The 23,659-nt window shown below is 58.8% G+C and overlaps 1 protein-coding gene across 3 annotated transcripts in view; it reads left to right on the forward strand.

Moving 5' to 3' along the window:
• The window catches only part of ZNF521 (zinc finger protein 521), a 275,000-nt gene extending 260,543 nt beyond the window's left edge, over nucleotides 1–14,457 (forward strand). For 2 of the 3 annotated variants that reach the window (XM_054723972.1, XM_054723973.1), the window contains exon 8: nucleotides 13,679–13,801. In XM_054723972.1, coding sequence (XP_054579947.1) covers nucleotides 13,679–13,708 — 30 coding nt within the window. In that variant the 3' untranslated portion in view covers nucleotides 13,709–13,801. Of the gene's footprint in view, nucleotides 1–13,678 lie in introns of all 3 variants that reach the window. The other variant, XM_054723974.1, reaches the window with a different exon arrangement.
• The last annotated feature ends 9,202 nt before the right edge of the window (nucleotides 14,458–23,659 follow it).

Raw genomic sequence — 23,659 nt, forward strand, 5'->3', positions numbered from 1 at the left:
GAAGACAAACCTCTCCAGGCCCAGCTGCCAGCGTGTGGGCCTCAGGGATGCGCTGCCCGGACCCCATGAAAGACGCTGCAGGAATGGACTTTCCTGCCTCAGACCCGGCGTATTCCCCTGGGCGCCCGCCCCGCAGCGGCCAGGGGAGAGGTCAGCGCGGAGACAGCGGCGCCCACGCGGGACTCGGCCTCCCGTGTAATTGGCGCTGGGTCTCAGCCAGACGGGCGGGAACAGGGGCTCCCTGTCCGGGTTGGCGCGGGTGAGAGATCGCTCGCAGATGACACGGCCGAGCAGTCAGCCTGAAATCCTGGTTGGTATTTTATTAATTTTGCACCGAGATAAATCCTGAAATTCTGACAAACTCCATGACAGGTGAAATTCCTTCTTGCAGAAGCTGCTCAGCAAGAGGCTGCTCATTTCGCTCTGTTCCGCGGCGGGCAACAGGAGGGCAGCTCTATAATCAGCCCTCAGAGGACCCCCGGCCGCCGTGGCCGGGGCTGATTGAATAACTCCCGGGCCTCTCCCCCCAGGCCTCGGGCGGCGGGGGGCCGGGGAAGCAATCTCCCGCAGCCTGGCACTGAAGTGAGCTTTAAACCACCATTTTCTCTCTCCGAGGAGCGGGCTACTAAAAGATAGATGGACTGCAGATATTTTATGAGGAACTGTCAGAGGAAGGGCAGAGTCCATGTTTTTTTCCTCCTTCCTCAGTCAGGCTGCATCGCTGTTGAGTTTCTCCCGCACCTTTTACATCCAAAGTAAGAAATTAATTGGTCGCTAACCTTCCATTCCCCCTCCTCCTCCTCCTCCGCTGTCTTCCCTTTTTTTTCTTAAATATTCACACAGAGGCCCTTTGCTTAACCACAGTTTCAGAAAAATCAGTACCATTTGCAATGAAATATTTATAATGACAGAATGAAAAATTGGATTCATTTTCTGGACAGCAGCCGAGCAGCCTGCAACTTTCTGCAGCGCGTGGAGCGCGCCTCGCGCCCGCCTGTCGTGGCTCCTTCCCGAAAACGGGCCGCACGCGCACTTCCCTGGCTGCAGGGGCGCCTAGCCGAGCACGGCCCCCTTCCCATCCCCTTCTGTGCTGCGTGTGGGGGCGCGGCCTGCAGAGGCAGAAAGCAGTGAGCCCCGTAAAAACGGGGGCGGGGGGGGGGGGGGGGAGGTCGTCTCCGCAGGGAGGAGCTGGGAGATGTCATAGGAGGAAAGGGGACAGTCGGCCCGCTCTGTGGCCTGGCGCAGGCATGGCCTCAGGGCAGATCTGTGGGGGCGGAAGGCAGGGCTGAGGTGTGTGCGCTGACCAGCTGAGCTCACCTCCTTCCTTCCCTTGGTGTGCGCTGCGTAGCTCTCCTTTTTGGGGGGACCCTCATCAGGGCTGCGTGCTCCCGAACGGGCATTACGATGGCCTTTTTTCGGAGATGAGGACAAAGGGCTTTTGGTAGGACAGCCCGGCTGCCGGTGTGAGGTCACCACGCACGTGTTCCTGCTGCACGGGTGACGCTGGGCTGGCAGCGAGATCCTGTGCGGTCAGTGTCCGTCCATCAAACACGTTTTCGCGCACAGCCCGCCATGGGCCCCGACCGCCCACTCCCCGCGTGGCACGGGGGTGCGGAGCCGAGGACAGGCCGAGGGGCCTCACGCCCTCGGGGTGGCCTCGCATTTGTCCCCTTTGGAAGCTCGGGGTTTAATTAGTTTGTCTGCTGTGGTGTTTTTTTCCAAAAGGGGAGGCAGCCCTGGCCGACTCCAGTGTGACTCCCAGCCGGAGCGCCACAGGATCGATAACCCATGTTATTGGCTCACAGAGGCGGCCTGGGATTGATTAGCTTAGGCACTCCAGATCAGCCCAGTTTTATTCACGGAGAAGAAGAACCGTAAGCTTGCCTTCGCCGCCGTGGCTTCATGCGACTGTCGGACGCTGTCTGTGCTGTAGGCCATGCTGACGGGGCAGACGGACAGGTGACCTGAGTGCTGGCCCAGGGGGAACAGGAGTCCGTCGCACTGCGTGGTTTTGACCATAGCTTCCTGTTCACGTCTGTCCTGTCAGCCGGTGCTCTAGTGAGCGAGCCTCCCTTCTGACCTCTGACCCACAGCGAGAACCCCACTCCAGAGCTGGGAACATGGGGACAGGAGACTCCCCCGGAGGGTGGTTCCTCTCATCCACTTGGGCAGCGTCTCCAGGCTGTCGGATGCTCGCTCTGTTCTCTCTGAAGCAAAGCCGGCTGCCCTGGGTGATGGGAGCCCCTGAGCAGGAGGGGCCACGCGTGACGGGGTGGCTCAGGGTCCTCTGGGCGCGCACCCCGCGTCTCACACGCCCTTCCTCAGAGGCTTGGGGTCCTCCGCAGGCTCCGAGATCTGTCTTTTCACCACATTCCAGAAACATGGTTCTGAGAAATAGGCTGTCAGTTCCGCACGGAAGGACGTGTGCGTGGACACGGGCACACTGAGGCTGGGGGTCCAGCCGGAGTCGCTGGGCGGCAGCATGGCTCTGTCTGGAGATGTGGGAGAGTGATTTTCCTTAGGAGCGCACACGTGTGTGTGTGTGTGTGTGTGTGTGTGTGTGTGTGTGTGTGTGTGACAGCAGCGTTCCCTGGCCAGTGCCAGGACTCCAGCAAACCGTTTCCACTTCACCCTGGTCCTCGCTTGCTTTCTTGAAGACCAAGGCTAAGAGAGAGAAAATGTTTTTACGTTCGTTTTTCCACAACTTGGGTGAGTCTGAAATACGTCCCCACACCGATGGGAGCTGTCCCAGGGCGCTCAGGGCCCGCCTCCACTGCGGCTCATTCACACCTGGCCAGGTGGGCTTCGCGGCCACACGTTTGCCGCTCCGCTGGGACTGATGCCCAAAGCTCTTACGGGGGCAGGAGCCTCATGCAGGAGCGAGGGGCCGCGGGGCAGGAGTCCCGGGTGAAGAAGCCGCCATCGGAGGGAGAAGCAGGTGCAGTCTGTGCTCTCGTCGCGTGCAGAGCTCCCGGAGCAGCTCTCCGCCTGGCCAGCTCCTCTGTGTTGTGGCTGGTTTGCATGTGCGTCTCAAGTGCCAGGCGGTTTAATGAAGTTATTCTTTTATAAATTTTGCAACACGGAAGCAGGCACGAGGGCTTTGAATTAGAGTAAGTGCCACTTCTGGCTGGCGGTTCCTTGGAGGGCTGATTAGCACGCGGCCTCCCGCCGCGACCTCTCTGCTCGCCGCGTGGCTGCGCAGGCCTGTTTACCGCGCACCTTGGAATCCGCAGGCGTGTGCACCGCGCCCGCTGCCGGCCTTGCTCAGTCACAGCCGCCGCCTTCCAGAGTCGGGTTAAACACTTGACGTGAAAGAGTGGTTCTCACAATTCCGTGGCTCTATGGTAATGAACTGAGATTAATCTGGAGGAGCAGATCGTCTGAGGATGGGAGGTTGTGATTACGCTCACCGTAGATCTGCACATCTCCGGGCGGGGGAGCGAAGGGCGGTCTCGCTGGGAGCTCTGTGCCCCACGAGGGTGAGCAGACTGTCCCACGGAGACCTGGGAGCCAGGCCAGAGGAGGTGCCGGGCCGTGGGGAGAGGTACTCGTGTGAGTTTCTTTTTAAATATATATTGTTATTGATTTCTGAGCGGAAGAAAGAGCGAGAGAGATAGAAACATCTATGATGAGAGAGAATCATGGATCAGCTGCCTCCTGCACACCCCATACTGGGGATCAAGCCCACAACCCAGGCATGTGCCCTGACTGGGAATCGAACCGTGACCTCCTGGTTCCTAGGTCAGTGCTCAACCACTGAGCCACGCCGGCCGGGCAAGTGTGGGCTTCCGAGGCCAGGAAAGGCTCTTCGCAGCTAGGTGCAGAGTGGGGGCAGCTGGGCCGTTTTCAGACCGAAGGATTCTGAGCAAGAGGCGCGGGTGGACGAGAGAGAATGCAGATGCATCTGTAGACCTGACCCGTGTCCACACAGGACAAGAGATGCACGTGGCATCCTGCTCTCTCCCGTCGCTGGGGCAGGAGGCAGCGGCGGTTAAAGAAGGGAATGGAAACTCGAGGGCGCACAGGACAAGGGAGAGGAGCGCGAGCTGGAAAAGCACAAACCAGAGGTGACGAGTTTCTCCTGTCACCAAACCAGGACTTTTCCTTCTTTTTTAAGTGGGAGAGCAGAGCCCAAGTAGAATGGGGTTTGTGAGATACTTGCATTTTAAGTAGGACTGTCTTAGAACTCGAAACAAGGGCTGCTTGGGGCTCCTTCTAGCAATTGCATTTTCCACACAGAAATGTGAGCCCTGTCGGAAAACCAAAGGCAGGCACCAGGGCTTTCCCTGTAGAACCCATGCGTGTGTGACTCCACCTCTCACAGCACACGCGTGCACCAGCCTCCGCGCAGGTGTGGGTCATAAGTGGCTGTGCCACTCGTGCACGGACCTTCCCCTCTCCCTCTTCCCGCGTGTGTTTCCTAAAGCGCAGGCCTGGTCCACAGCATTTGGCAGCTGATGATGGAGAAAGGGGTTCTCTCTGCTCTTGATTTGTTACTGTGATTTGACCTCCTAGAGTGTGGCCGTATTTTTAATGAAAGAAACAACACACTGCAAGCTAGTGGCTTTTCCTTCTTCTTTTGCTTTTTGCCCGAGTTCAGTAAAGGATTCTTCATAATTACAGGAATTTCCTTGAAGGGAATCCCTGTCCATATCAAGGAAAAGCAGAGTCCTTCCTCCCTCCTTCTCCCTCCAAAGGTTACCCTTTGAATATAAATGACAGTGCCCTTGCTTCTCCCATTCTAATCAGGTGACCTTTTGCATCGAGTGGCCCAGAGTTTAAATCCTAGGCCTGCAAGTCAGTTTCTAAATCAATGCCCGGCCCCCACGGCGTTCAGGCACAGACCTCTCCATTTCCGTGGGTCTCAAGACCAGACGTGAAATAAATAAGAATGGCGGAGGGATCTTGCAGTGGGGGTCACAATCCACCAAGGCCAAGGAGTGGGAAGAGGGACACCCTCACTAGCTCGGTCCTTTTTCTTTAAGATGGATATATATTTTTTTTTTTTTTTATTGATCTCAGAGAGAGGAAGGGGGAGGGAGAGAAAGATAGGAACATCAATGAGAGAATCAGCAATCGGCTGCCTCCTGCACACCCCCTACTGGGGATGGAGCTCGTAACCGGGCATGTGCCCTGACTGGGAATTCAACGTGACCTCCTGGTTCATAGGTCAATGCTCAACCACGGAGCCACACCGGCCCAGGGGCTCAATTCTTTCCTAACAGCTTGTGGGATTCAGAAGGTAAGGGGGGGAGGGGCGCGAGCAGGAAATGTGTCATTTTTGCAAGAGGACATGGCTGAGCAGCAGTCAGGCTAGGGTCCTCTTGTTGCTGCTCCTTACTACGCAGGCCGTGAACTAGGTAGCAGAAGTTGGTTTAGCTGCGCTGCCTGGGAAGGGGGTGTCGGACTCTGGCTGGAGCGTCCCCAGTCCGTGTGAGCACCCAGAGCCGGGCAGAGAGGACACATATCCGTCCATGATAAACAAGCGTGTCAGACAAGCCTTCTCGTCCTCCCACGGCGGCCTGCACCGTGAAGGTACTGGAATGAGGGCCCCCAGAAGGCGCTCTGCTCGAGAACGTCAAGCGGAGGAGGCCGCTCTCAGCCTCGTCTACAGAAGTTCCGCTTAGAGCGCCGGTGCGACAAGTTCAACACTGCGGGGAGGAAAGCGGCCGCCCCCGGCGCGTGGGCACCTGTCCAGGAGGCACGGCCTTCGTCCCTGAGCACGTGCGAGACCGCGCTGCCTGTCACAGCCCCTCCCACACCGTGCGGTCCTGCCACTGCAGGTCTCGGCGCCGTCTCCAGCCCCGCTCGCTCTCACTGCTGACCTTGTGCGTAGTTTGATTTAAATTTTCTGTTGGTTCCTTGCCTGTTCACAGGTAGCTCAACGGATTGTTTTCTGTTCAAAACAAACTTCATACTTTTAATATATTTTTCTTTTTAAAAATATGTATTTTTTATTGATTTCAGAGAGGAAGGGAGAGGGAGAGAGAAACATCAGTGAGGAGAGAGAATCATCGATCAGCTGCCTCCTGCACGCCCCACACTGGGGATCGAGCCCACAACCCGGGCCTGTGCCCTGACCGGGAAATGAACTGTGACCTCCTGGTTCTGAGGTCGACGCTCCACCACTGAGCCATGCGAACCAGGCTAATATATTTTCCAGTGTCCGTTTTGCTCTTTTTGGCCTATTCTTCTAACTCAGCCCTCTTTCCTCCGTGTTGTAGGTGGAGAAGGGTGTGGTCAGTTATAAAAGGGAAATGGTCAACCCTGTCAGCTGTGCAAAGCAAGCGGGTCAGCCAGCTGGTGCCTGAGGCTGTGCCCCCGAAACTCTGCAGGAAAGAGGGCCTCGTTCCGATGTTACCGTTTCCTAACGGCAGCGGGACTTACTCTTCACAGGCTGGGAGACCAGAGTGGCTGGTGTTCTTTCTCGGTGATGGTGGATTGTCACAACTCTAGACAGGGTTCCACATGAGCTAGTTGGGCACGTGGTCTTGAACGATCAGTGTCCGCGTGGGCTTCGGGGACTCGCGTCGGACCGAGCCCAGGCTGACTGGGGGCTGTTTTTGTGACTCCCCGCCAGGCTTTGCCAGCTCTGTCTGCTGGAGAAAAGACCCTCCCTGCAGTGAAAACAGGCGCTCCCTACCTGTGCCCCCACCTCCCTGCCCAGCCTGGGGGTGATCTGCAGCCCAGAGATGCCTGGAGCCCCAACAGTGTCCACTTCCTGCACTTCAGCCCGCCCCATGCTCGCTCCTGCCTCTGGAGCCCTCGCTCCCTTTCTCCTCCTCCTCCTCCTCCCCTCTCTCCTCCCCCTCCCTCTCCCTCCAGCCCCAGGTGAGCCTCACCCAGAGCCTGGCGCAGGAGGAGAGGGCCTAGCGCTGGGCCCAGAGCTCCCTGCCTCCCTGCAGCTGGCGGAGGCCATGGCAGCAGCATCCCTCATCCCGGCAGCGGCCCGGCCAGGGGTCAGATCAGCACCAGCCCCTCTCATGGTACCTGGTGCCGGAGCCCGGCCCAGCGCTGGGGCAGCTCCCAGTCTGGAAACGTGGACTTGGACTCTGGGACTTCACTTCTAGTCTCTAAGCGAGGTCCTGGCCGGAGGCCGCCATGGCCTCTCGGCTCCGAAACCCTCTCTCCGGCCCCCGAGGCACTGCTTCCAGGCACAGCCCACTGTGGCCATTGCATATGAGAAGTTGGGGTGAGGATGGTGTCTCCACGGTCCTTTCCAAGTAGATCTTGTCTCCAGGCCTAAGTGTGAGCCTTCAGGGTGGAGCATTCAGGTCCGTTATTCTGCATTGGACGCGGACTGTCCTAAGCAGCCCTGAGGGCCGCCGCTCACATGGCACCTCTGCTCAGGCTGGGCTGGGAGGTGTGAGCTGCCGAGGGAGGGGACGCTCGGGGAGACGCGGTTCCTCACAGAGCAGTGCACAGGTCATGGATCCCAGGGCCCGCCCCGCAGTCTGACAGCTGCCCCCTCTCACCTCTGAGACTGGGCTGAAACGCCCTGCAGCCCAGTCCTGTGCCCTGCTGTACATCATTTTGCTCCTTTCTGTACATGACGGGGGTTCCTCTCAGACCAGAGACTGAGGAGTGCACCTGAGCAGCCCAGCAGGACACACCAGCTCGGGGTGAGAACTCTGCCGGGTACGTGGCCATGTCGGGACATTTCCGGTTGTCGGGGGAAGGCACCACTGGCACGGCGTTGGCAGAGGCCAGAGAGAGGTGCTGCTGAACCTCCAGTGCGCAGGGCAGCTCCCCAGGTCCGAGCCGCCTCTAGCCCAGGGCATTTGATCTTCATTACATCATCACAGGCCACACAAAACCACCAACTTGAAATTAGCCTGCTGTACAGACACAAAACTGTTCCTTCTGTACTGGGTCAAACGCTTCATTAGCGCCCCCTGATGCCGTGGCAGGACCGGACCACGTGATTTCTCAGGCCTCGTACGGCCCGCAGGCCGGACGTTCCCAGCCTGGTCTGCCCAGCATGTCAGTCGGTTTGAGGTTGGGGAGCCTCATCGTAAGACGGCTGCTGGCCTTGTAGAAACTGTGGACAGCTGAATGGCACGTGTGTCCTCAGACGACTCGAAACAGCCCCTGCCCTGAGCTGGTGGCTGGGGAGATGCCTCTCTCCCCACATCTGCGTCGGAGCTTGTCACCAACACGCAGTGTCCCTGCGCTCCATGGTCTCACCCCGCTTCTCTCCGGCTCCTTAGCACCACCGTCCAGAGAGCAGCGGCCACGTCCTCCGTGAGGTTGACTCGATGCGCAGTCGTTCCCGGGGGGAGTGCAGTGGGCGCCTCGTCGCCAGCACCTTTCAAGCTGGCCGGGAGTCTGCCCTTCCTCGGGGAGTCTGAGCTTCCTCGGGGAGTCTGAGCTTCCTCGGGGAGTCTGCCCTTCCTCGGGGAGTCTGCCCTTCCTCGGGGAGTCTGAGCTTCCTCGGGGAGTCTGCCCTTCCTCGGGGAGTCTGAGCTTCCTCGGGGAGTCTGCCCTTCCTCGGGGAGTCTGAGCTTCCTCGGGGAGTCTGAGCTTCCTCGGGGAGTCTGCCCTTCCTCGGGGAGTCTGAGCTTCCTCGGGGAGTCTGAGCTTCCTCGGGGAGTCTGCCCTTCCTCGGGGAGTCTGCCCTTCCTCGGGGAGTCTGCCCTTCCTCGGGGAGTCTGAGCTTCCTCGGGGAGTCTGCCCTTCCTCGGGGAGTCTGAGCTTCCTCGGGGAGTCTGCCCTTCCTCGGGGAGTCTGCCCTTCCTCGGGGAGTCTGCCCTTCCTCGGGGAGTCTGAGCTTCCTCGGGGAGTCTGAGCTTCCTCGGGGAGTCTGCGCTTCCTCGGGGAGTCTGAGCTTCCTCAGGCAGAGCTGCTCCAGCGAGAGGCCAACCACGTAATCTCATGGTCCTGGTCCGTCTCTAACACCGTGTATTTCCCTGATCACCTCCGATGATGCCATTGCATCTGTTGCTTTAACGTGGCTCAGTGTCGCCCAGAAAATGCCTGGAGATGGCGGGCCGAGCCCACGTGAACAGTTAAATGTCAACAGAAAATGCGTCAGTGTGTCTGTACGTCGTGGTGATGCCATTACCATGAGAAAAAGGAGAAGGGGAAATGCTGTCCACGCAAACCCATCATCAACGCCACACCCGAGGCACGGCGGGGGCAGAGCGCGTGGCAGAGCGCGTGGCAGGCAGGCTCAGAAGTGCCGGTCAGAGTGAGAGAGCAGAACCCCTTTCCTAGCAAGTCTGCGGCGTGAGCATTCGTCGCCTCCCCTGGCTGTGGGCACCCACTAATGAACGTGTCCTTGGCTCGCACAGCACTTTCGGGAATACTGCATACCGCCTTCTAGAGACTGTTCCGTGGAGTGGAACACGCCTCACACACAGGCCCGTTCCACGTCTGCTCCCTGTGCTCACTAGCCGAGGGCCATGCAGACACGAGGACCTGGGATTGCTCCCGCCAGGAAGTGGATCGTTCGGTGGGTGATGGGAACTCCGGTGGCACGATGGGGACTGGTTGGTACTTGGGGATAATTTGGGTCCTCGGTGTCGTTTTTAGACTATTCCTCGCTCTGGTGCTCCCAGCCCTGTGGCTGCTCACGTTTAATTCATCTAAAACTCAGCATTATCTCTGCAATTGTGTGAACTTTGGAAACGTTAATTTATTACATTCACATCTCCTTAACCTGATTAAGATGTGGAAAGGCTGCCTTTTGCGTTGTGACAATTCTTTAACGGCGGGGGGCAGTAGCCCAGCACCCTGTCCCCGTGAGCTCTGGACACTTTAAACCATTTCACCCCCCAAGGAAGTGGGGCATGAAAAAGAAAGAGGATGGAAATGTAAAAATCTTGATTAGAAAGTATAATTTAATAGAACATGTATTGAACCAAATGTATTGATTCATGTGGGAGATATAGTACTTCCATTGATTCAGCCCAGAGATTTAGTACTAAGAGCTCTGAGCCAAGAACGCCGGTGCCGATGGCTGCAGAAGTCCGCGTGACACTGGCCTGGAGAATGTCTCCACAAAGCAGTCCTCAGACTCGGGGGCCAGTGGCTGAGGCCCTGTCCGCCATCCCGCCAGGGCGCCTCGCGGAGAGCTGTGCTCTGTGCTCTGAGCGCCGTGACGAGCCGCCTCATATCCGGAGTCACTGTCCTTAGGGTGCCGCGCTTTGTGTCAATATCCTGGCATCTGAAGTCAGTGCGGGCTGTGCTGGGAACGGAAGGAGCCGGCGGACTCCGATGGTCCGCGCTCATTAATACGGCGGCCCCTGTCCTCCCTGCCCACCGCGGGCGGCGCGGGCCTGGGGGACCGCAGACACGGAGAGAAAGCTGCATCGGCGCGGGAGATGAAAGGCGGGACTCGCAGGCATTTCCTAAGTCAGCTCGATGCCCGGCTCAGGGTGACCTTAATGGGTCAGGAAGAATGCAGGTCAAAAGACTGGTTACCCAGCCTGTGGGGAACCAGTTGCTTTTGTTTGGGGGAAGAAATAACATAAAAAATAGAAAGCAGCCGTGCTTTCAAGGTGGCGGCGCTGTGCTCTGCCCGCAGCCGAAGCTGCGCGCCTGTGAGTGCCCTGGACAGCGCTTCAGAGCAGTGAGCGCACACCCATTGCCCTTCGTGTTTGCAGATAGAGGTCCAACGCCGATAGAGGGAAGGGCCGATAATTAGTTAATCAGCGATGATTGATTGCGAATGTTTGCGTTCCTTCCACGAAAGGAAAAACAACAGGCTGCCTGGCTGTCACCATCTGCTGGAGGCAGAGCCCGTTCATCTCTGTATTTCTCTCTCCCCCCGACTCACGGCAGCCTCGATTGTCTGCCATTTCACCGGGTTGGAAAACATCTCATTTAAACTGAATGCAACTGCAGTTCAAACCGACATGCTAATGGCCTGGCGAATTAGTGCAAAGCTTGTGTGGGGTGCTTTTTTCTCTTTTTCAACCAGCCTGCTGGCTCTTTTCCTTGTTTTAAAAAGCTTGTCAGAATTTGTTGGAGACAAAGAGCTATACATAGACAAGTCCTGGTAAAGAAATGAGGAACATCTCCGAGTCAACAGACTCACAAAACCCCCATTCAGATGTCGTTTTTATTCGTGTTACTGCCGTGGCTGCTTAACCTTTTGCCAGTGCCAAGAGAGGGTTACACGGCACAGACCAGACGTGGCCTCTGCCAAGGGATCGACAGTCTGGGCAAGCCGCGGGAAGGTGGGACTTCATTTTTCCATCCTGGGAGGCGGACCCCCTCCCCCTCCCCCAGGCCCACCCCACCCCCTCCACCCCACCCGGGCTTCCCTCCAAAGCTTAGCTTCATCGTGGCCATCAGGGCACATACTCAAATTCGCATCAAGATGGAAGGGAAGTGGGATAGCTTGGCCAAGGTGAACGGTTTCTGGGGATCACGGGGTTTTGCTTTTCTTTAAAAATATTTTGCTTGGATTGCCTTTTAAATAGGATTAAGCCGTTTGACCAGTAAATGTGGTCAGCTCTCCGAATGCCGGGCTGAATTAATCATCGGTGAGCGTGCCAAGCCCGAAATGAGAATTCCAGGCCTGGAAAATGAAAGGCCTCTCATATTTTAAAAGAAATACAGCGCTGGAAGGGACTTCGTACGGCCCCGTCTGTTTTTCAGCTTTCTGCGTGTCGTTTCCCCTGTGAGGAGGGCGGAGAGGAGCACTCCTTCCAGAGCCCAGGCCGCACGAGGGGGCGGGTGTGGGGGCCTCGTCCTGCCGGCCTCGCGCCTCGACAGAGCGGCTTGTCAGCGGGAAGGTGTGCTGTGGATTTGATTTTTTTTAACACAACCCCCTCATGAAAAACAACTGCTCGTCGCTGGGATTAATGGTTTGCAATTTCAGTTCCTTAGACGTGGGGTCTCCAAAGATGGCTCTTTGCAGAGACGATGGCTCCCTGCGGGGCTGCAGGAGTTTTCTCCTCTTCCGGCTTCCTCTTCTGTCATCGCCCCACCCCCACCGACGCCCTCCATGTTCTCCTCGATTATGTAAAACACTTTTCCTTCATTGGAACAGATATTTTTTCTCATAACCTGTCATTGCATTAAAGTGCTCTGGGGAGTGAATTGCCGTGTAAAATTGGTGCGATCGCCCGCTTTGTTCCAGTGCAGCCATTTCCTCTGGACCCGAAGAGCAGCACGCCCCGGGAAGGCTGTTTGCCGACCGCCGGGCAGCCTGTCCTCTCCCGCCACGCTGGCCCTGCCGTGACTCGGACCCGCTCCGTGGCCTGGCCACGGGCCAGATGGAGGGAGCCGCACAGAGCTCCCCGCTCTCCGTGCTGCTCTGGTCTCTGTCCCCTCTCCACTGGCTGTCTCCCTTCCAGAGAAATGATGTCTGTGCCGGCCGGCGAGGCTCAGGGGCTGAGCATCGACCTATGAACCAGGAGGTCACGGATCGATTCCCGGTCAGGGCACGGGCCCAGGTTGGGGCCGATCCCCAGTAGGAGGCGTGCAGGAGGCAGCCGATCAGTGATTCTCTCATCATTGATGTTTCTCTCTCTCTCTCTCTCTCTCCCTTCTGCCCTGAAGTCAAAAAAATATATTTTTAAAAAATAATAATAAATGTTGCCTGTGATTCTCGGAACACAACATGCAGAGAGGGCTCTCACTCCCCCTTCTCTAGAAAGGTCTGCATGAAGCTAGACAGGGACCCGCTGTCCTCTCCAACCCGAGAAGCCCGCCCACTGACCGTGAGGGAGGCCACGTGTGCTCTCATGACTGAGTACAGGGGGGCCCATCGTCTTTGCGTGAGGACACGCGTGAGGACTGGGGTTCTTTTTCTGTCGATGCTGGTTATGTGCCCATTTCGCAGGACCCTCTAGGACAGTGATGGGCAACCTTTTGAGCTTGGTGTGTCAAACTTCGCCAAAAAACTGAGCATAACTCAGGTAGTGTGTCACTTTGAGGAAAAAACATTATTTCGCGATATTTATAGTTTAAATAACATAAATGTTTCATCCTCGGCATGCGGCCGCCTCAGCGGCCGCGTGTCATCAGAAATGGCACTGACACGCGTGTCAGAGGTTCGCCATCTCTGCGCTAGGACTATGTCCCTGCCACCGTGAGAGGCCCTGCCAACGGACTCTGGCCTCCTGCTCCGAGCCAGTGCACGGACCCCCTGGCGGCCCAGTGGCCTCTCAGGATGTGGGAGGAAGTTGTTCACTCGAAAGGGGACCTGCTGTGCGGCAGAGGCTTCGGCCGCTGGGGTGGGGCAGCGGCTGTGGCTGCCTCCAGGTGCCCCGCAGCCTGTGGTGGCACGGCCCTGGCCCGCCTGCAGGGGGCGCTGGAGAACCCACTGTCCTTCTGTCCCTGGCTGGCCAGGCAACTTTTGCCTTTAAAGCTTATATCCAGGGACAGAGCCCTGGTGTGGGCATGGCCAGCGCCCAAGGCGATTTGACAGCTTTGCCATCCGTGGGAAGGGGGCGTGGTGCTGCCCTGGGCTGCGAAGGTGGGCGGCGCTTGGATAAGAAGAGGCGGGAGGCGGGCGTTCTGGGAAGGTGGTGGGCAGAGAAGAGGAAAGGCAGGGACCAGTCACTCCTCCGTGGTGGGCCTGGCACTGCCCTGCCCTCCCAGCGGGGGGGCGCCCAGTCACCCGGTGTGAGCACTTCGTTCCTGGCGTCGGAAACCAGCAGCAGCTGTGGGTACGCGGTCTGATGAAAACCAAGCACTTACGTCCCCCCCTCTTTCGTTCCAGAATCACACGATGACCCAGCACAGCAGCTAGTGGGAGCGCGGTCTGTGGAGACTCCTTCTGAGGCACAAAAAGGGAACACGTTTCACTCTTTGCACGAACCCCTCCTTGTTCATGTATATTACTCAGAGCATTGTATTGTACCATGAACTTGTATTCAGACGCTGGATGTTCATGTGTGTGAACCTGGGAGCACCGGATAGACAGACCCTCTGTATATAAAGTGTTGCACATGTATGATGTCGTCGGAACCTAACACGGTCTCATGAAGACGAGTGGACTTGGGCCCTGTTGAGGCAAGATAGGAAGAGAGCGTGAGCAGAACGGCTAAAGAGGAAGTACTTCCAAGGAAGACCGCGTTCAGGCACCTGCGTGACGCAGGAGGCGCCGTTGGACTTGCTGTCATGGACCCTTCAGCCTAGACTGTCCCTTTTTGGTAAATCAGCGTTAACTCCGAGACTATTTTTTCATTGCCGAAGATTCTGCGAACCACGAGGAGACGTTCTCACGGCGCAGCCCCGCCGGATACGCCCGTATGTATGTTTGTGCGCCTTGCGATGTGACAGGTAGCATCACTATATATGCAATAGTTGTTATGTAGACTGTCGGCGCGTTTCCCGGGAGATTTGAGGCTCTGAGTGTTCAAGGTCCCGTGTGACCTCTCACGCCAAACTCCCGGATCGGTTGGACTGACCTGTATGTTACTGTTGCTCATGTTTACTCTGCCCTGGACCTGGAGATGACTGGAGTTGTTTTCCAAGAGGAAATAAATTCCGTTTCCCATTGGGGCTGCGTGCACGCGTGTGTGTTCTTGTCTAGGGCCTCTCCCCTGGAAGAGCGGAGCTGCCGCGCTCTTGGAAATGGAACCTGCTGAGCATGTCTGGGCTGAGCTCAGTCATGTTGAGAATTAACCGTCCACGCTGGGCCCGATGCAGCCGGGAGGGCGTCCGTCCGGGGGGCAGGGAAGAGACGAGGCCCCAGGTGTGTCAGCTCTCCCAGCGTGACCTGACCAGGTCGCATGGTCCTGGAGGACTCGGACCGCACATGGATGCGGCGGCTGCTTTCTGCGTGATGTGCAGCCCGACGCAGGCCATGCTGCGCAGATCCGAACCCCGAGCAGAGGCTGCGTGGAGAGGCCGTGTGTGCTTAAGGAGCATCTGTGTTCCTTCGGAAAAAGGCACAGAGCAGGAGCCGGGCTGTGTGTTCTCACTCTGGTGCCCACTCCCAGAGTTGCCGTCTCCAGAACCTTCCACCGCCTGCCTTGGTTTCCCAGCGGGGGTGCGCTGCGGGTTCAGCAGCCTTCACCCGGGCCTGGGCGTCTGGTGAATGAGCCCTCGCCAGTTTGGCTCAGTGGATAGAGTATCGGCCTGCAGACTGAAGGGTCCCAGGTTCGATTCCGGTCAAGGGCATGTATGTTGGTTGCAGGCTCAATCCCTGGCCCTGGTTGAGGCGTGCAGAAGGCAACCAATTGATGTATCGCTCTCATATCCATGTTTCTGTCTCTCCCTCTCTTCCACTCTCTCTAAAAATCAACGGAAACATATCCTCCAGTGAGGATTAACAACAAAGTGGTGAATGAGCACGAGCTCTCATTTCAAAGCATATTTTTTTCTTTGAAAGATGAACTTAGAAATATGTACAGTGGGTCCTGATAGGCCTCTTGAGTCAGAACTGGTAAGTAGACACCTGGTATGAATGGGCAACTGCCAGCCCCCGCCCCCCCCCCCCGCTCCGGACCCTGTGCGGGCGACATTTCACTCACTGGGACTCCTCTGCCTCTGAAACGGAGGGCCTCCTGCCGATGCGGACGCCGCAAGCAAGCGAGAACCCTCCCAGCACATCTTGGATGGGAGAGGAAAGCTGGACCCATTCACCTGGTTGTGACCACCTGTCCCCAGGCACCCGGGACTGGGACCCAAGTCTGTGCGTTTCTAAGAAGTTCCCAGGTGACACTGATGTTTCTTGTGATGCCGTGTTTTGTTACCAATAAAAAAGGTCACATTTTAAAATTACTCAGAAACAAGTTCCCCGTAGTGACTAAAGTGCACACGTTTGCTAGAATATTTCGTGTGTGGTGTGTGTGGTGTTTTAATGCTAGGAAGTCTACGTCTATACATTTCACAATGGATTGCCAGCATGCTAGTTAATTAAAAAGCTTTCTCACCGGCAACATAAATAATGAACTATGCCGAGAATATGCAAGGACATTCATAATTAAAATACTCAGCTACATTTTTAAAAAATTAAGATCTCTGGTCTATTCAAGGATTTTGCATTTAAAATAACATGACCAAACTTAACAATGACTTTTTCAAAAGATTGAAAACTTGTGGTTTCAAAGGAGCAGGTTGTATGTCACGGAAAGCAGGCTGTTCTGCGTTTCACAGAAGCAGGCGATGGAGCCGCCCGGGGATGGAGGCCTCCAGGACCTCCCAGACCCCTGGTCCACGCGGAGCTGGAATCCTGGGGAAGCAAGAGAGTCCTGCGTATCACCCGGAGGCCTCCACGCGGCGCCCTCGGCCTCCAGCACACAGGTCAGCCTCAGCCCAGACAAGGCTGGAGGGGAAGGGGTGCACCCTCATTTGCTCCATACGCCCCAGTCCTTTCTTAGAACAACCGTCGCTGGGTCACCGTGCGGAACGGTCCGCGGGACAGCCATCCCCTCCTTTTGCTCGTAACCTTGTGTGTTTCCTGCTTCATTCCCTAAGAACGTAAGGCAACTTGAAGATGAACACGCCGTGGGGAAGTCAGCAGCTCCATGCAGAGGGAGGGAAGGTGCTGACGTCGTCGTCTTGTTTTGTGATTTTGGTTTTAATGCCTTTCTTTTGCATTGACTTAGTGCTTCCTGGTAGTAAGGGGAGCAGGGGGAGGACGAGACCACCTCCTTAGAGAGAATTCTTTCCTAGCACCTACTAGGAATCGCAAAAGAAGTGCAGGAGGCCTTACGTCGGCCAGGCCGGCTCCTGGACCAGAACGCCATGGCCTCCTGCTAGTGCGGCTCTGGGCGGCGGCTAGAGGCTGCTGTCGGCCCGCCATGCACAGCACCGTCCCCAGAACAAAGAGCATCCTGCCTGAATGCCAGGAGTTCCGCAGCTGAGACACCCCGAGGGGCTTTTTCCACGTTGGAGTCGCGTATTGCCCGAATCCCACCCCCAGAGGTCCTGCCTTAATTGGCCCCGAGCGCCGGCCGCCCCGGAGGCGCCCCAGGCGCGTGCGGCCTCGTCTGAGACCACGGGGCCCTGACGTTCTCCGGCGGGTGCACCCACAGGAGACAGAAATCTGAAAATCACACCCAAGGCGGCGCGACGCTCAGGGAGGGGCTCACGCGTCCTTTCTCAATAGGACTTTCTACAACTGGGCGTTCCGTGACCGTTTTCACTGTACGCACCAGGGAAACAATAGCAGGTGTGGGCAGACGCGGGAGGGTAGCAGGGCCCAGAACCCCACCCCGACACCTGGTGCGGGATTAGGGCCTCAGTGAGTGGGAAGCCCGGCCCAGCGGGGACTCGGGCCCGGGGAGCAGAGCCGGACCCCTCGCTGTGCCCGGGGGAAGGCAGCCCGGCAGCCTCGGGAGGAGCAGCTACCGGGTGGTTCTGCGCCACGTGCCGGTCTCAGTGTTGGCAGCCGGCTCCGTGCTGCGCTCACACGCGGCTGCCCCCACTGCGAGGCCATTGAGACCCACTTGGGGCCAGGCCCGACGCCTGGCTTGCGGCTCTGACCTCGGCCATCACTTATTTTCTTTCTAATGACTCCCGTTCCAGACTGTTCTAAATGTTTGCTTACAGATTTCTGTCTGTAAAAGTGTGGCTTGTGCTTTGTTTGAAGTCAGCCTCACAGCAGATTGGAAGGTCGCTGTGACTTGACGCTTCTGCTGCCTCGAGGTAAGCGGCGACCCAGCAATGGCTGTTCACGAGGCCGCCCCGTCCTGGGCTTACATTTCAGGTGGCTGTTGTTTTCACGACGAAGGGGAAGCGTGGGAAGTCACTGTGCTTGGTTGCCAATCAGATGCGTGGCCACAGGGAAAGTCGGCAGCACGCACAGCCCTGCTCCCGCCCAGGGGCAGGTCGAGGCGCCGGGGACGGGCGCTGGGGACCCCGCCGCGGGGTGGGCTCCTCCGGTCTGTGCTGCGTCTTCTCAGAACTCGGACAGGGACCGGTTGAGCCTTCAGGTTGCAGGTTACAGGCCGCAGCCCTGCGGGGAAGGGAGCCTGAGGACAGAGCCCAGCAGAGCACCTGTGTCACCTCCCCCCCATCACCTCCCCCCCATCACCTCCCCCTCACCTCCCCCCTCACCTCACCTCCGCCTCTGCGGGCCCCCCTCGCGTGGAGGGAGCTCTACAAAGGGAGGGACGTCTCCTAGAGTTCGGGGAAGGGACAAGGGCCCAGCGTGGTTTCTGGCCGAACCCCAGGGCTCAGGTCTGCTGGGCACTGCACTCAGCGGGGGCAGGGGGGCTGAGGGGGGCTGAGGGGGAGCCATGGCCAACCCGGCAGGTTTCTCGCAATGACCTCAGCTGTCGGCTCCCCGGGGCAGGAGCACAGCGCCCCTTCATTCCCAAGCAGGTGTTGCCTCCTGGCAAGGCTGCGCCCCATCCTGCGCGCATCCCACCCAGCCAGTGTGCCGGCCCGCGCGGCTCTCTCTGCAAAGGGGGACTTGGCAGTGGTGGAGGCTGCGTACTTAATGGCGACCAGCTCTGGCTCACGTCAATTCACTCCTTCCTGGACCCCGGCCTGAGGGCGGCACCTGGAGTGGCCGGCTGTGGCGGCTGAGAAAGACAGCCCGACAACGCGCCCTCGCCAGGGCTCCCCAGCGAGAGGCGGGCGAGGCTGTCGGGGGCTGCGTGGGGCTCTGTCACCTACAGGCAGCGGGCGGGCGGCCCCTTCTGGAAGCACCTTCTCAGCAGAGACTCCGAGAGGCATGAACCTATCCCGACCCCTGACCAGGGGCTGCAGGAGCCCATGGGACCAGCAAGTCGGAGACGGGCGTGGTCCGCCCTCCAGAGCAGGGAAAGCCGTTCAAACGGGGTCCCCCTCCCCCACGGGGTCCGGCAGCGCCCTGGCCGGGAAGGGGCATCTGGGTCAAGCGCTGCAGGCAGACAGACTGGGTGAGTATGGTTAGTGCCCTGTGAGACTTGGCATTCTCCAATCCATCTGGTCCATGTGGACCACAGCGCAGCCCGTGCACGTACATGCACATGTGGACTGGAAGCTGCAGACCTCAGGCGCTCTCCTGATGGCCCAGGGGGGTGGCCACCGACCAGGTGGAACCGAGGGAATTAGGGGCGAACTCGCATGTCTTCTGAGCCTCCCTCCCTCCGTCTCGGCTCTCCTTTGGAGTCCGAGGGAGAGTTGGTCCCCTTCCTCCGGAGACGAGCCCCTGGGTGCCCTAAGGTCGCAACTGACCACGTGGTCCCCAGATGGTGCCTGTGGGCTGTTTAGATGTGGGTGAAGTTACATGGAGCATGCTCGCTCTCGAGGGGCACGTCAAGGGCCCGTTGCCACGGGGGCTGGTGGCTGCTGCACAGAACTTCCTCATCATGGAACGTTCTAGCGGGCAGTCCAGCAAGTCGCCCCTCTGCTGCCCTTTGCCCCCGCCAGGTCCAGAGACCCCTGTTTCTCCAGCTGCGTCAGCACTTCCTCCTTCCCGTGTGCGCGCACGTTCCCATTCTTCAAAAACAACTGTTCTCCTCGGCCCTGAAACACCTACAGGACTTTCATTGATTTCCTTCATTTTCTCCGACATCCTTGCAGCTGCGTCTGCCGCCTCTTCCTCCGTTTCCTTGCCCCGGACTCGGGCCTCCTCACCTGCGGGCTGGCCCCACCCACATCCTCGCTAAAACCGAGTTCCCAAGTCACCAGGCCTCTCACCACCTCATCTTTCTGGGGTCCCCCCTCCCCCCCATCAGGTCCTCACTCTCCTCGGCCTCTCAATAACTGAGACCATCCGTCTCCAGGTCCCACGCTCTCGCTCGGCAGTATTTCCTGTGCTTATTCTTTCCCTTCTGTTTTCTGTGTCGGGGCCCTGGGGGAGCCTTTCCGTCGGCTCCCCCGGTCTCTCCTGCCTCTGCCCCTCGTGCACGGCCACCAGGTCACCTTTAGGAACGCCCACGCCACGGCGTCCCCTCGTCCGGCGACGAGGCCCCGGAGCCGGCCGTGGGAAGGGCACCCTCACACGGAACTGGAGTCCGTGTCTGCCGCTGCGCGCAGTCCGGCCTAGACCGGCTTCTTCCTTCTCTGAAACTTGTTCTTCCTTCACCGAGAGGAAGTGTGCTCACGGGACTGTCACGCCTGCCGGCGTGACCGTCGGGTTTCAGACCCCTGGAGCCGAGGGCGGTGTGTGTCGTCTTGAGGCGGCCGGGCTCTCGATGCTGATTCTGGGCCCGCTGCTGCTCTTCGTGGCGCTGCACACCCCGTGAATCCCGCCACTGCTCCCCCAAGTCTTTCTAAGAAACACCTGTTCCCGTCTCCCGCCACCGAGAAGCTGGAGTAACGCCTCACCTTCCGCGGAAAGATAGAGACCCTCTGACCTTCTCCCCGACCCACGGCCTCCGCCTCGCCCAGCTGCGACCTGTGCCAGCCAGCCAGGCCGCTCCGCTCTCCTGCGTACGCCTGGTTCCCTCTGTCTGGTTCTCCTCTACCTGTTCCCACACTCCACACACTCTGCCCTCCTCCCCCACCTGCCTCCGTCCTGTGAACCCACTCAGAGCTGCGCCACCCTCCCCTCTCCCTAACCCCCTCTCCCTAACTCCCTCCCCTAACCCCCTCTTCTAACCCCCTCTCCCTAACCCCCTCTTCCTAACCCCCCTCCCTAACCCCCTCTCCTAACCCCTCTCCTAACCCCCTCTTCCTAACCCCCCTCCCTAACCCCCTCTCCTAACCCCCTCTTCCTAACTCCCTCTCCCTAACCCCCCTCCCTAACCCCCTCTTCTAACCCCCTCTCCCTAACCCCCTCTTCCTAACCCCCCTCCCTAACCCCCTCTCCTAACCCCCTCTTCCTAACCCCCCTCCCTAACCCCCTCTCCTAACCCCCTCTCCCTAACTCCCTCTCCCTAACCCCCTCCTGCGCCTACAGCCAGGGAGCAGGGCGCAGCGTCCTTGGAAATGACTGCGTGTTCCGACGGGCTGCGATCCGCAGGAAGGCCCGCTGTCCGCATGCTGGTCACCCACCTCGACGCCCACAGACGTCCAGTTGAGCACGTGTTCACGTGGGTGAATCACTAGCGTGACGACAGCCCTCGGCCACCTGAGTTCCGTACCCACGTGCTGTCTGCTGCTCGGTGCTGGGTGCAGAGCTTGAGGGGCGGCCCAGGTCCCTCCTCCCAGACACGCCCAAGCCCCAGTTCCCGGGCTCAGTCTCCGCCCTTGGTCTTGGTTCAGCGGCTGCCTCTGCCCTTTAACCAGGTGAGAGGGCACCGGTCAGCCTGGGCTCCGTTTGTAGCCACAGGCCCTGGAGTGGGCGCCCACATGCCGCCCTCTGGGATCTCGTCTACGATATGATCTCAGTGGGTGCGGCCGCTCTGAGCAGTCGGCAGCTGCGAGGCAGGAGGTCAGCTCGCTGAGGCCCAGGCCGGCGGACCAGCCTCCTCCCCGTGAGCAGCGGGCGCTCGCGCGAGCCAGGCTGGTGCTGTCAGATCCAAAACGAAGGCCCGAGCGGCACCCGAAACGGCACCTGGACAGGCCCCGGGTGTGTCTGGATGTAAGCCGCAGCCCGTTCCCCTCTTGAAGCAGCAACGATGCTGTGGCCACAGACAACGCGAGCTCCCTGACGGCACGGGCACATCCCGAACCCACGCCGCCGCCGTCCCCCGACAAACAGACTCGCCGCAGCGCAGGGCCAGGGAGAAAGGACCCTGTGGCAGTGACGGCTCCCGGGCCGGCGGGTGTCCCCAGGCGCCTAATCCGCTCACTGGCGCCCGGTGCCGACGCAGCGCACGCGAGGCCGCGCACTTCCAGGCTGCTCCCTCGTGTGAACACGGCGTCACGCTTTCCTTCCCGAGTCGTGGGTCCTCGAGTTGTCGGCCAAGACACAAACCAAGCTCATCCGTTGGGTCAAACCGGGGGTCAGTGTCCCTGAGGAGGAAAAGCAGGAATGAGGAACAGTGGTCCCCAGCCTTCTTTTGGCCACGCCCCCTAAGCATCTCTAACATCCTGATCCCGCCCCCGACATATAATTCTTATTATTATTTAAAAAATGAGCTCCTATTCACGCAGAGGAAGCCTAAAAGGCCATGAACTTGGTCTGAACAAGCTTCCCAAGAACACGGCATCCACGAAAGAGAAAAATAAAAGAACGAAAGGACAGTGGAAGTCCTGAGGAAGACATCACTAAGAAATTGTTAAAAAATAATAATATGAAGGGATAGGAAAAAATAGCAAAGTTTCCAAATGTATCATAGAGAACTGAGATGCACAAATATGCCACAATCTGTATTTATATGCTGCATATGAGGCCCCTGGACCCATAAGAAATGCAGAAAGTTCACCGTTAATGACTCACTCTCGAATCGCCCCCTTAAAGTCAAACTGCCCCCTGGGGGTGTGCCCACGTGGGACCCTGCCCCGGAGGACTGCCTTGTTGCCCAGTGTTGGGGGGCTGCCTCACCCTGAGCACGGCCTCGCGAACACCAGCCCGGGAGGCCCCGCCCACGCGAAGGCGAAGACGCGTCCGCACGGAAGATGGTAACGTCGGGGCCGGGATGGTGAGCAGTGTCGGGGTACAAACCACAGAAGCCGGTCTGCTCGCAGCGGAATGCTGCCCCCTCTCTCACGGGCACACTCCTCCGGCCAAATGGGAAGACATGTTCCTCCGCCCGGCAGGTCTCGCCAGCTACCGCACGGATCGGCCTTCGCGTGTGAACGCATGACATATTGGTTAAGACGGAAAATAGCGTGTTTCTGGTAGAGTTCAAGTGTGTAAGGAACACTGCACCCCGCCGTGTTTGTAAACGCCTGAGTTCCACGGCGTCGAGACAGATGGTAGCAGGCAAAGATGCAATCGTATCATCAAAAGCTGAAAGATGTCAAAAATATGTTAGCAAGCAGATCGCAGCAGCTTCCGCGCTTCTCCTGCCAGCTTGCAAAACACGGTAGGGTGGTGAGGCCTCAGTCTGTCAACACAGGGCCGGCGAGCAGAGCCTCGGCACCTGCGGGGAGCGCGCTCGGGCCCCGGACGGCTGCACACGGGAGGTCCCAGGATCGAGCGTGGGGATCCACTTCCCTCCAGAGTCAGTTTCTCTGTGAAACCTGGAGGCTGTTTACTGAATGGCGGGAGACATGCAGGCCTCCCGGAGAGCATTGTGAGGGTTCCGGGGAGAATCGTCCTGCTGTTTAGCTCGAGGAAGCAGCAGGGTGAGTGTTATTTGGTGAAACCAGAATGTCCCCGCGGCTTGCGGGGTGTGTCAGTCCCATCCAAGCAGGTCTCTGAGCACACGGTGGCACGGCTTGGGGCCCGCAGAGGACACGGGCTGGCCCGGGAGTCGGGGTCTGGGCTGATTTGGGGCCAGGGCTGTGGCGGGGGGGGCGACGGTCGTTGTGGTTGGAGGAACGTGGGGACACTGCTGAGCACTTGCTGTGGACCAGATGCTACGCTCACGTCCTCTGATCAGACCCTTAGCCTCGGACGATGGAGAGACGCTCACCGGCTATTCTGCGTCCAAGGGACATTCAAATCTGACCTCCTCCCCTCCGGCCCCTCTGCAGTGAGGGAACCCGGGTGGGGGAGGGGGGAGTGGGGCTGGTGTCGCGACAGCATTTCCACCTCAGGCTCCGGGCCCACTCTGACCAGGCGCCTGTCCGTCCGCACCCCGCCGAAGGCACAGGGCCGGGCCGGCCCCTCGGGGAGGCCCCAATGGGCCACGGAGGCTGCACTTTGGAGCCAGAAGCAGTGGGACGAGCTCCTTGGGTGGGAGGGGGCGGGATCGAGGGCCCTGCGTCCAACAAGAGGCCGTCGGTCGTGTCAGGACAGGAGCACGGAGCTGCGTTGTTCTGA

Source organism: Eptesicus fuscus, chromosome 12 (genome assembly GCF_027574615.1).
Source record: "Eptesicus fuscus isolate TK198812 chromosome 12, DD_ASM_mEF_20220401, whole genome shotgun sequence".
Lineage (NCBI taxonomy): Eukaryota > Metazoa > Chordata > Mammalia > Chiroptera > Vespertilionidae > Eptesicus > Eptesicus fuscus.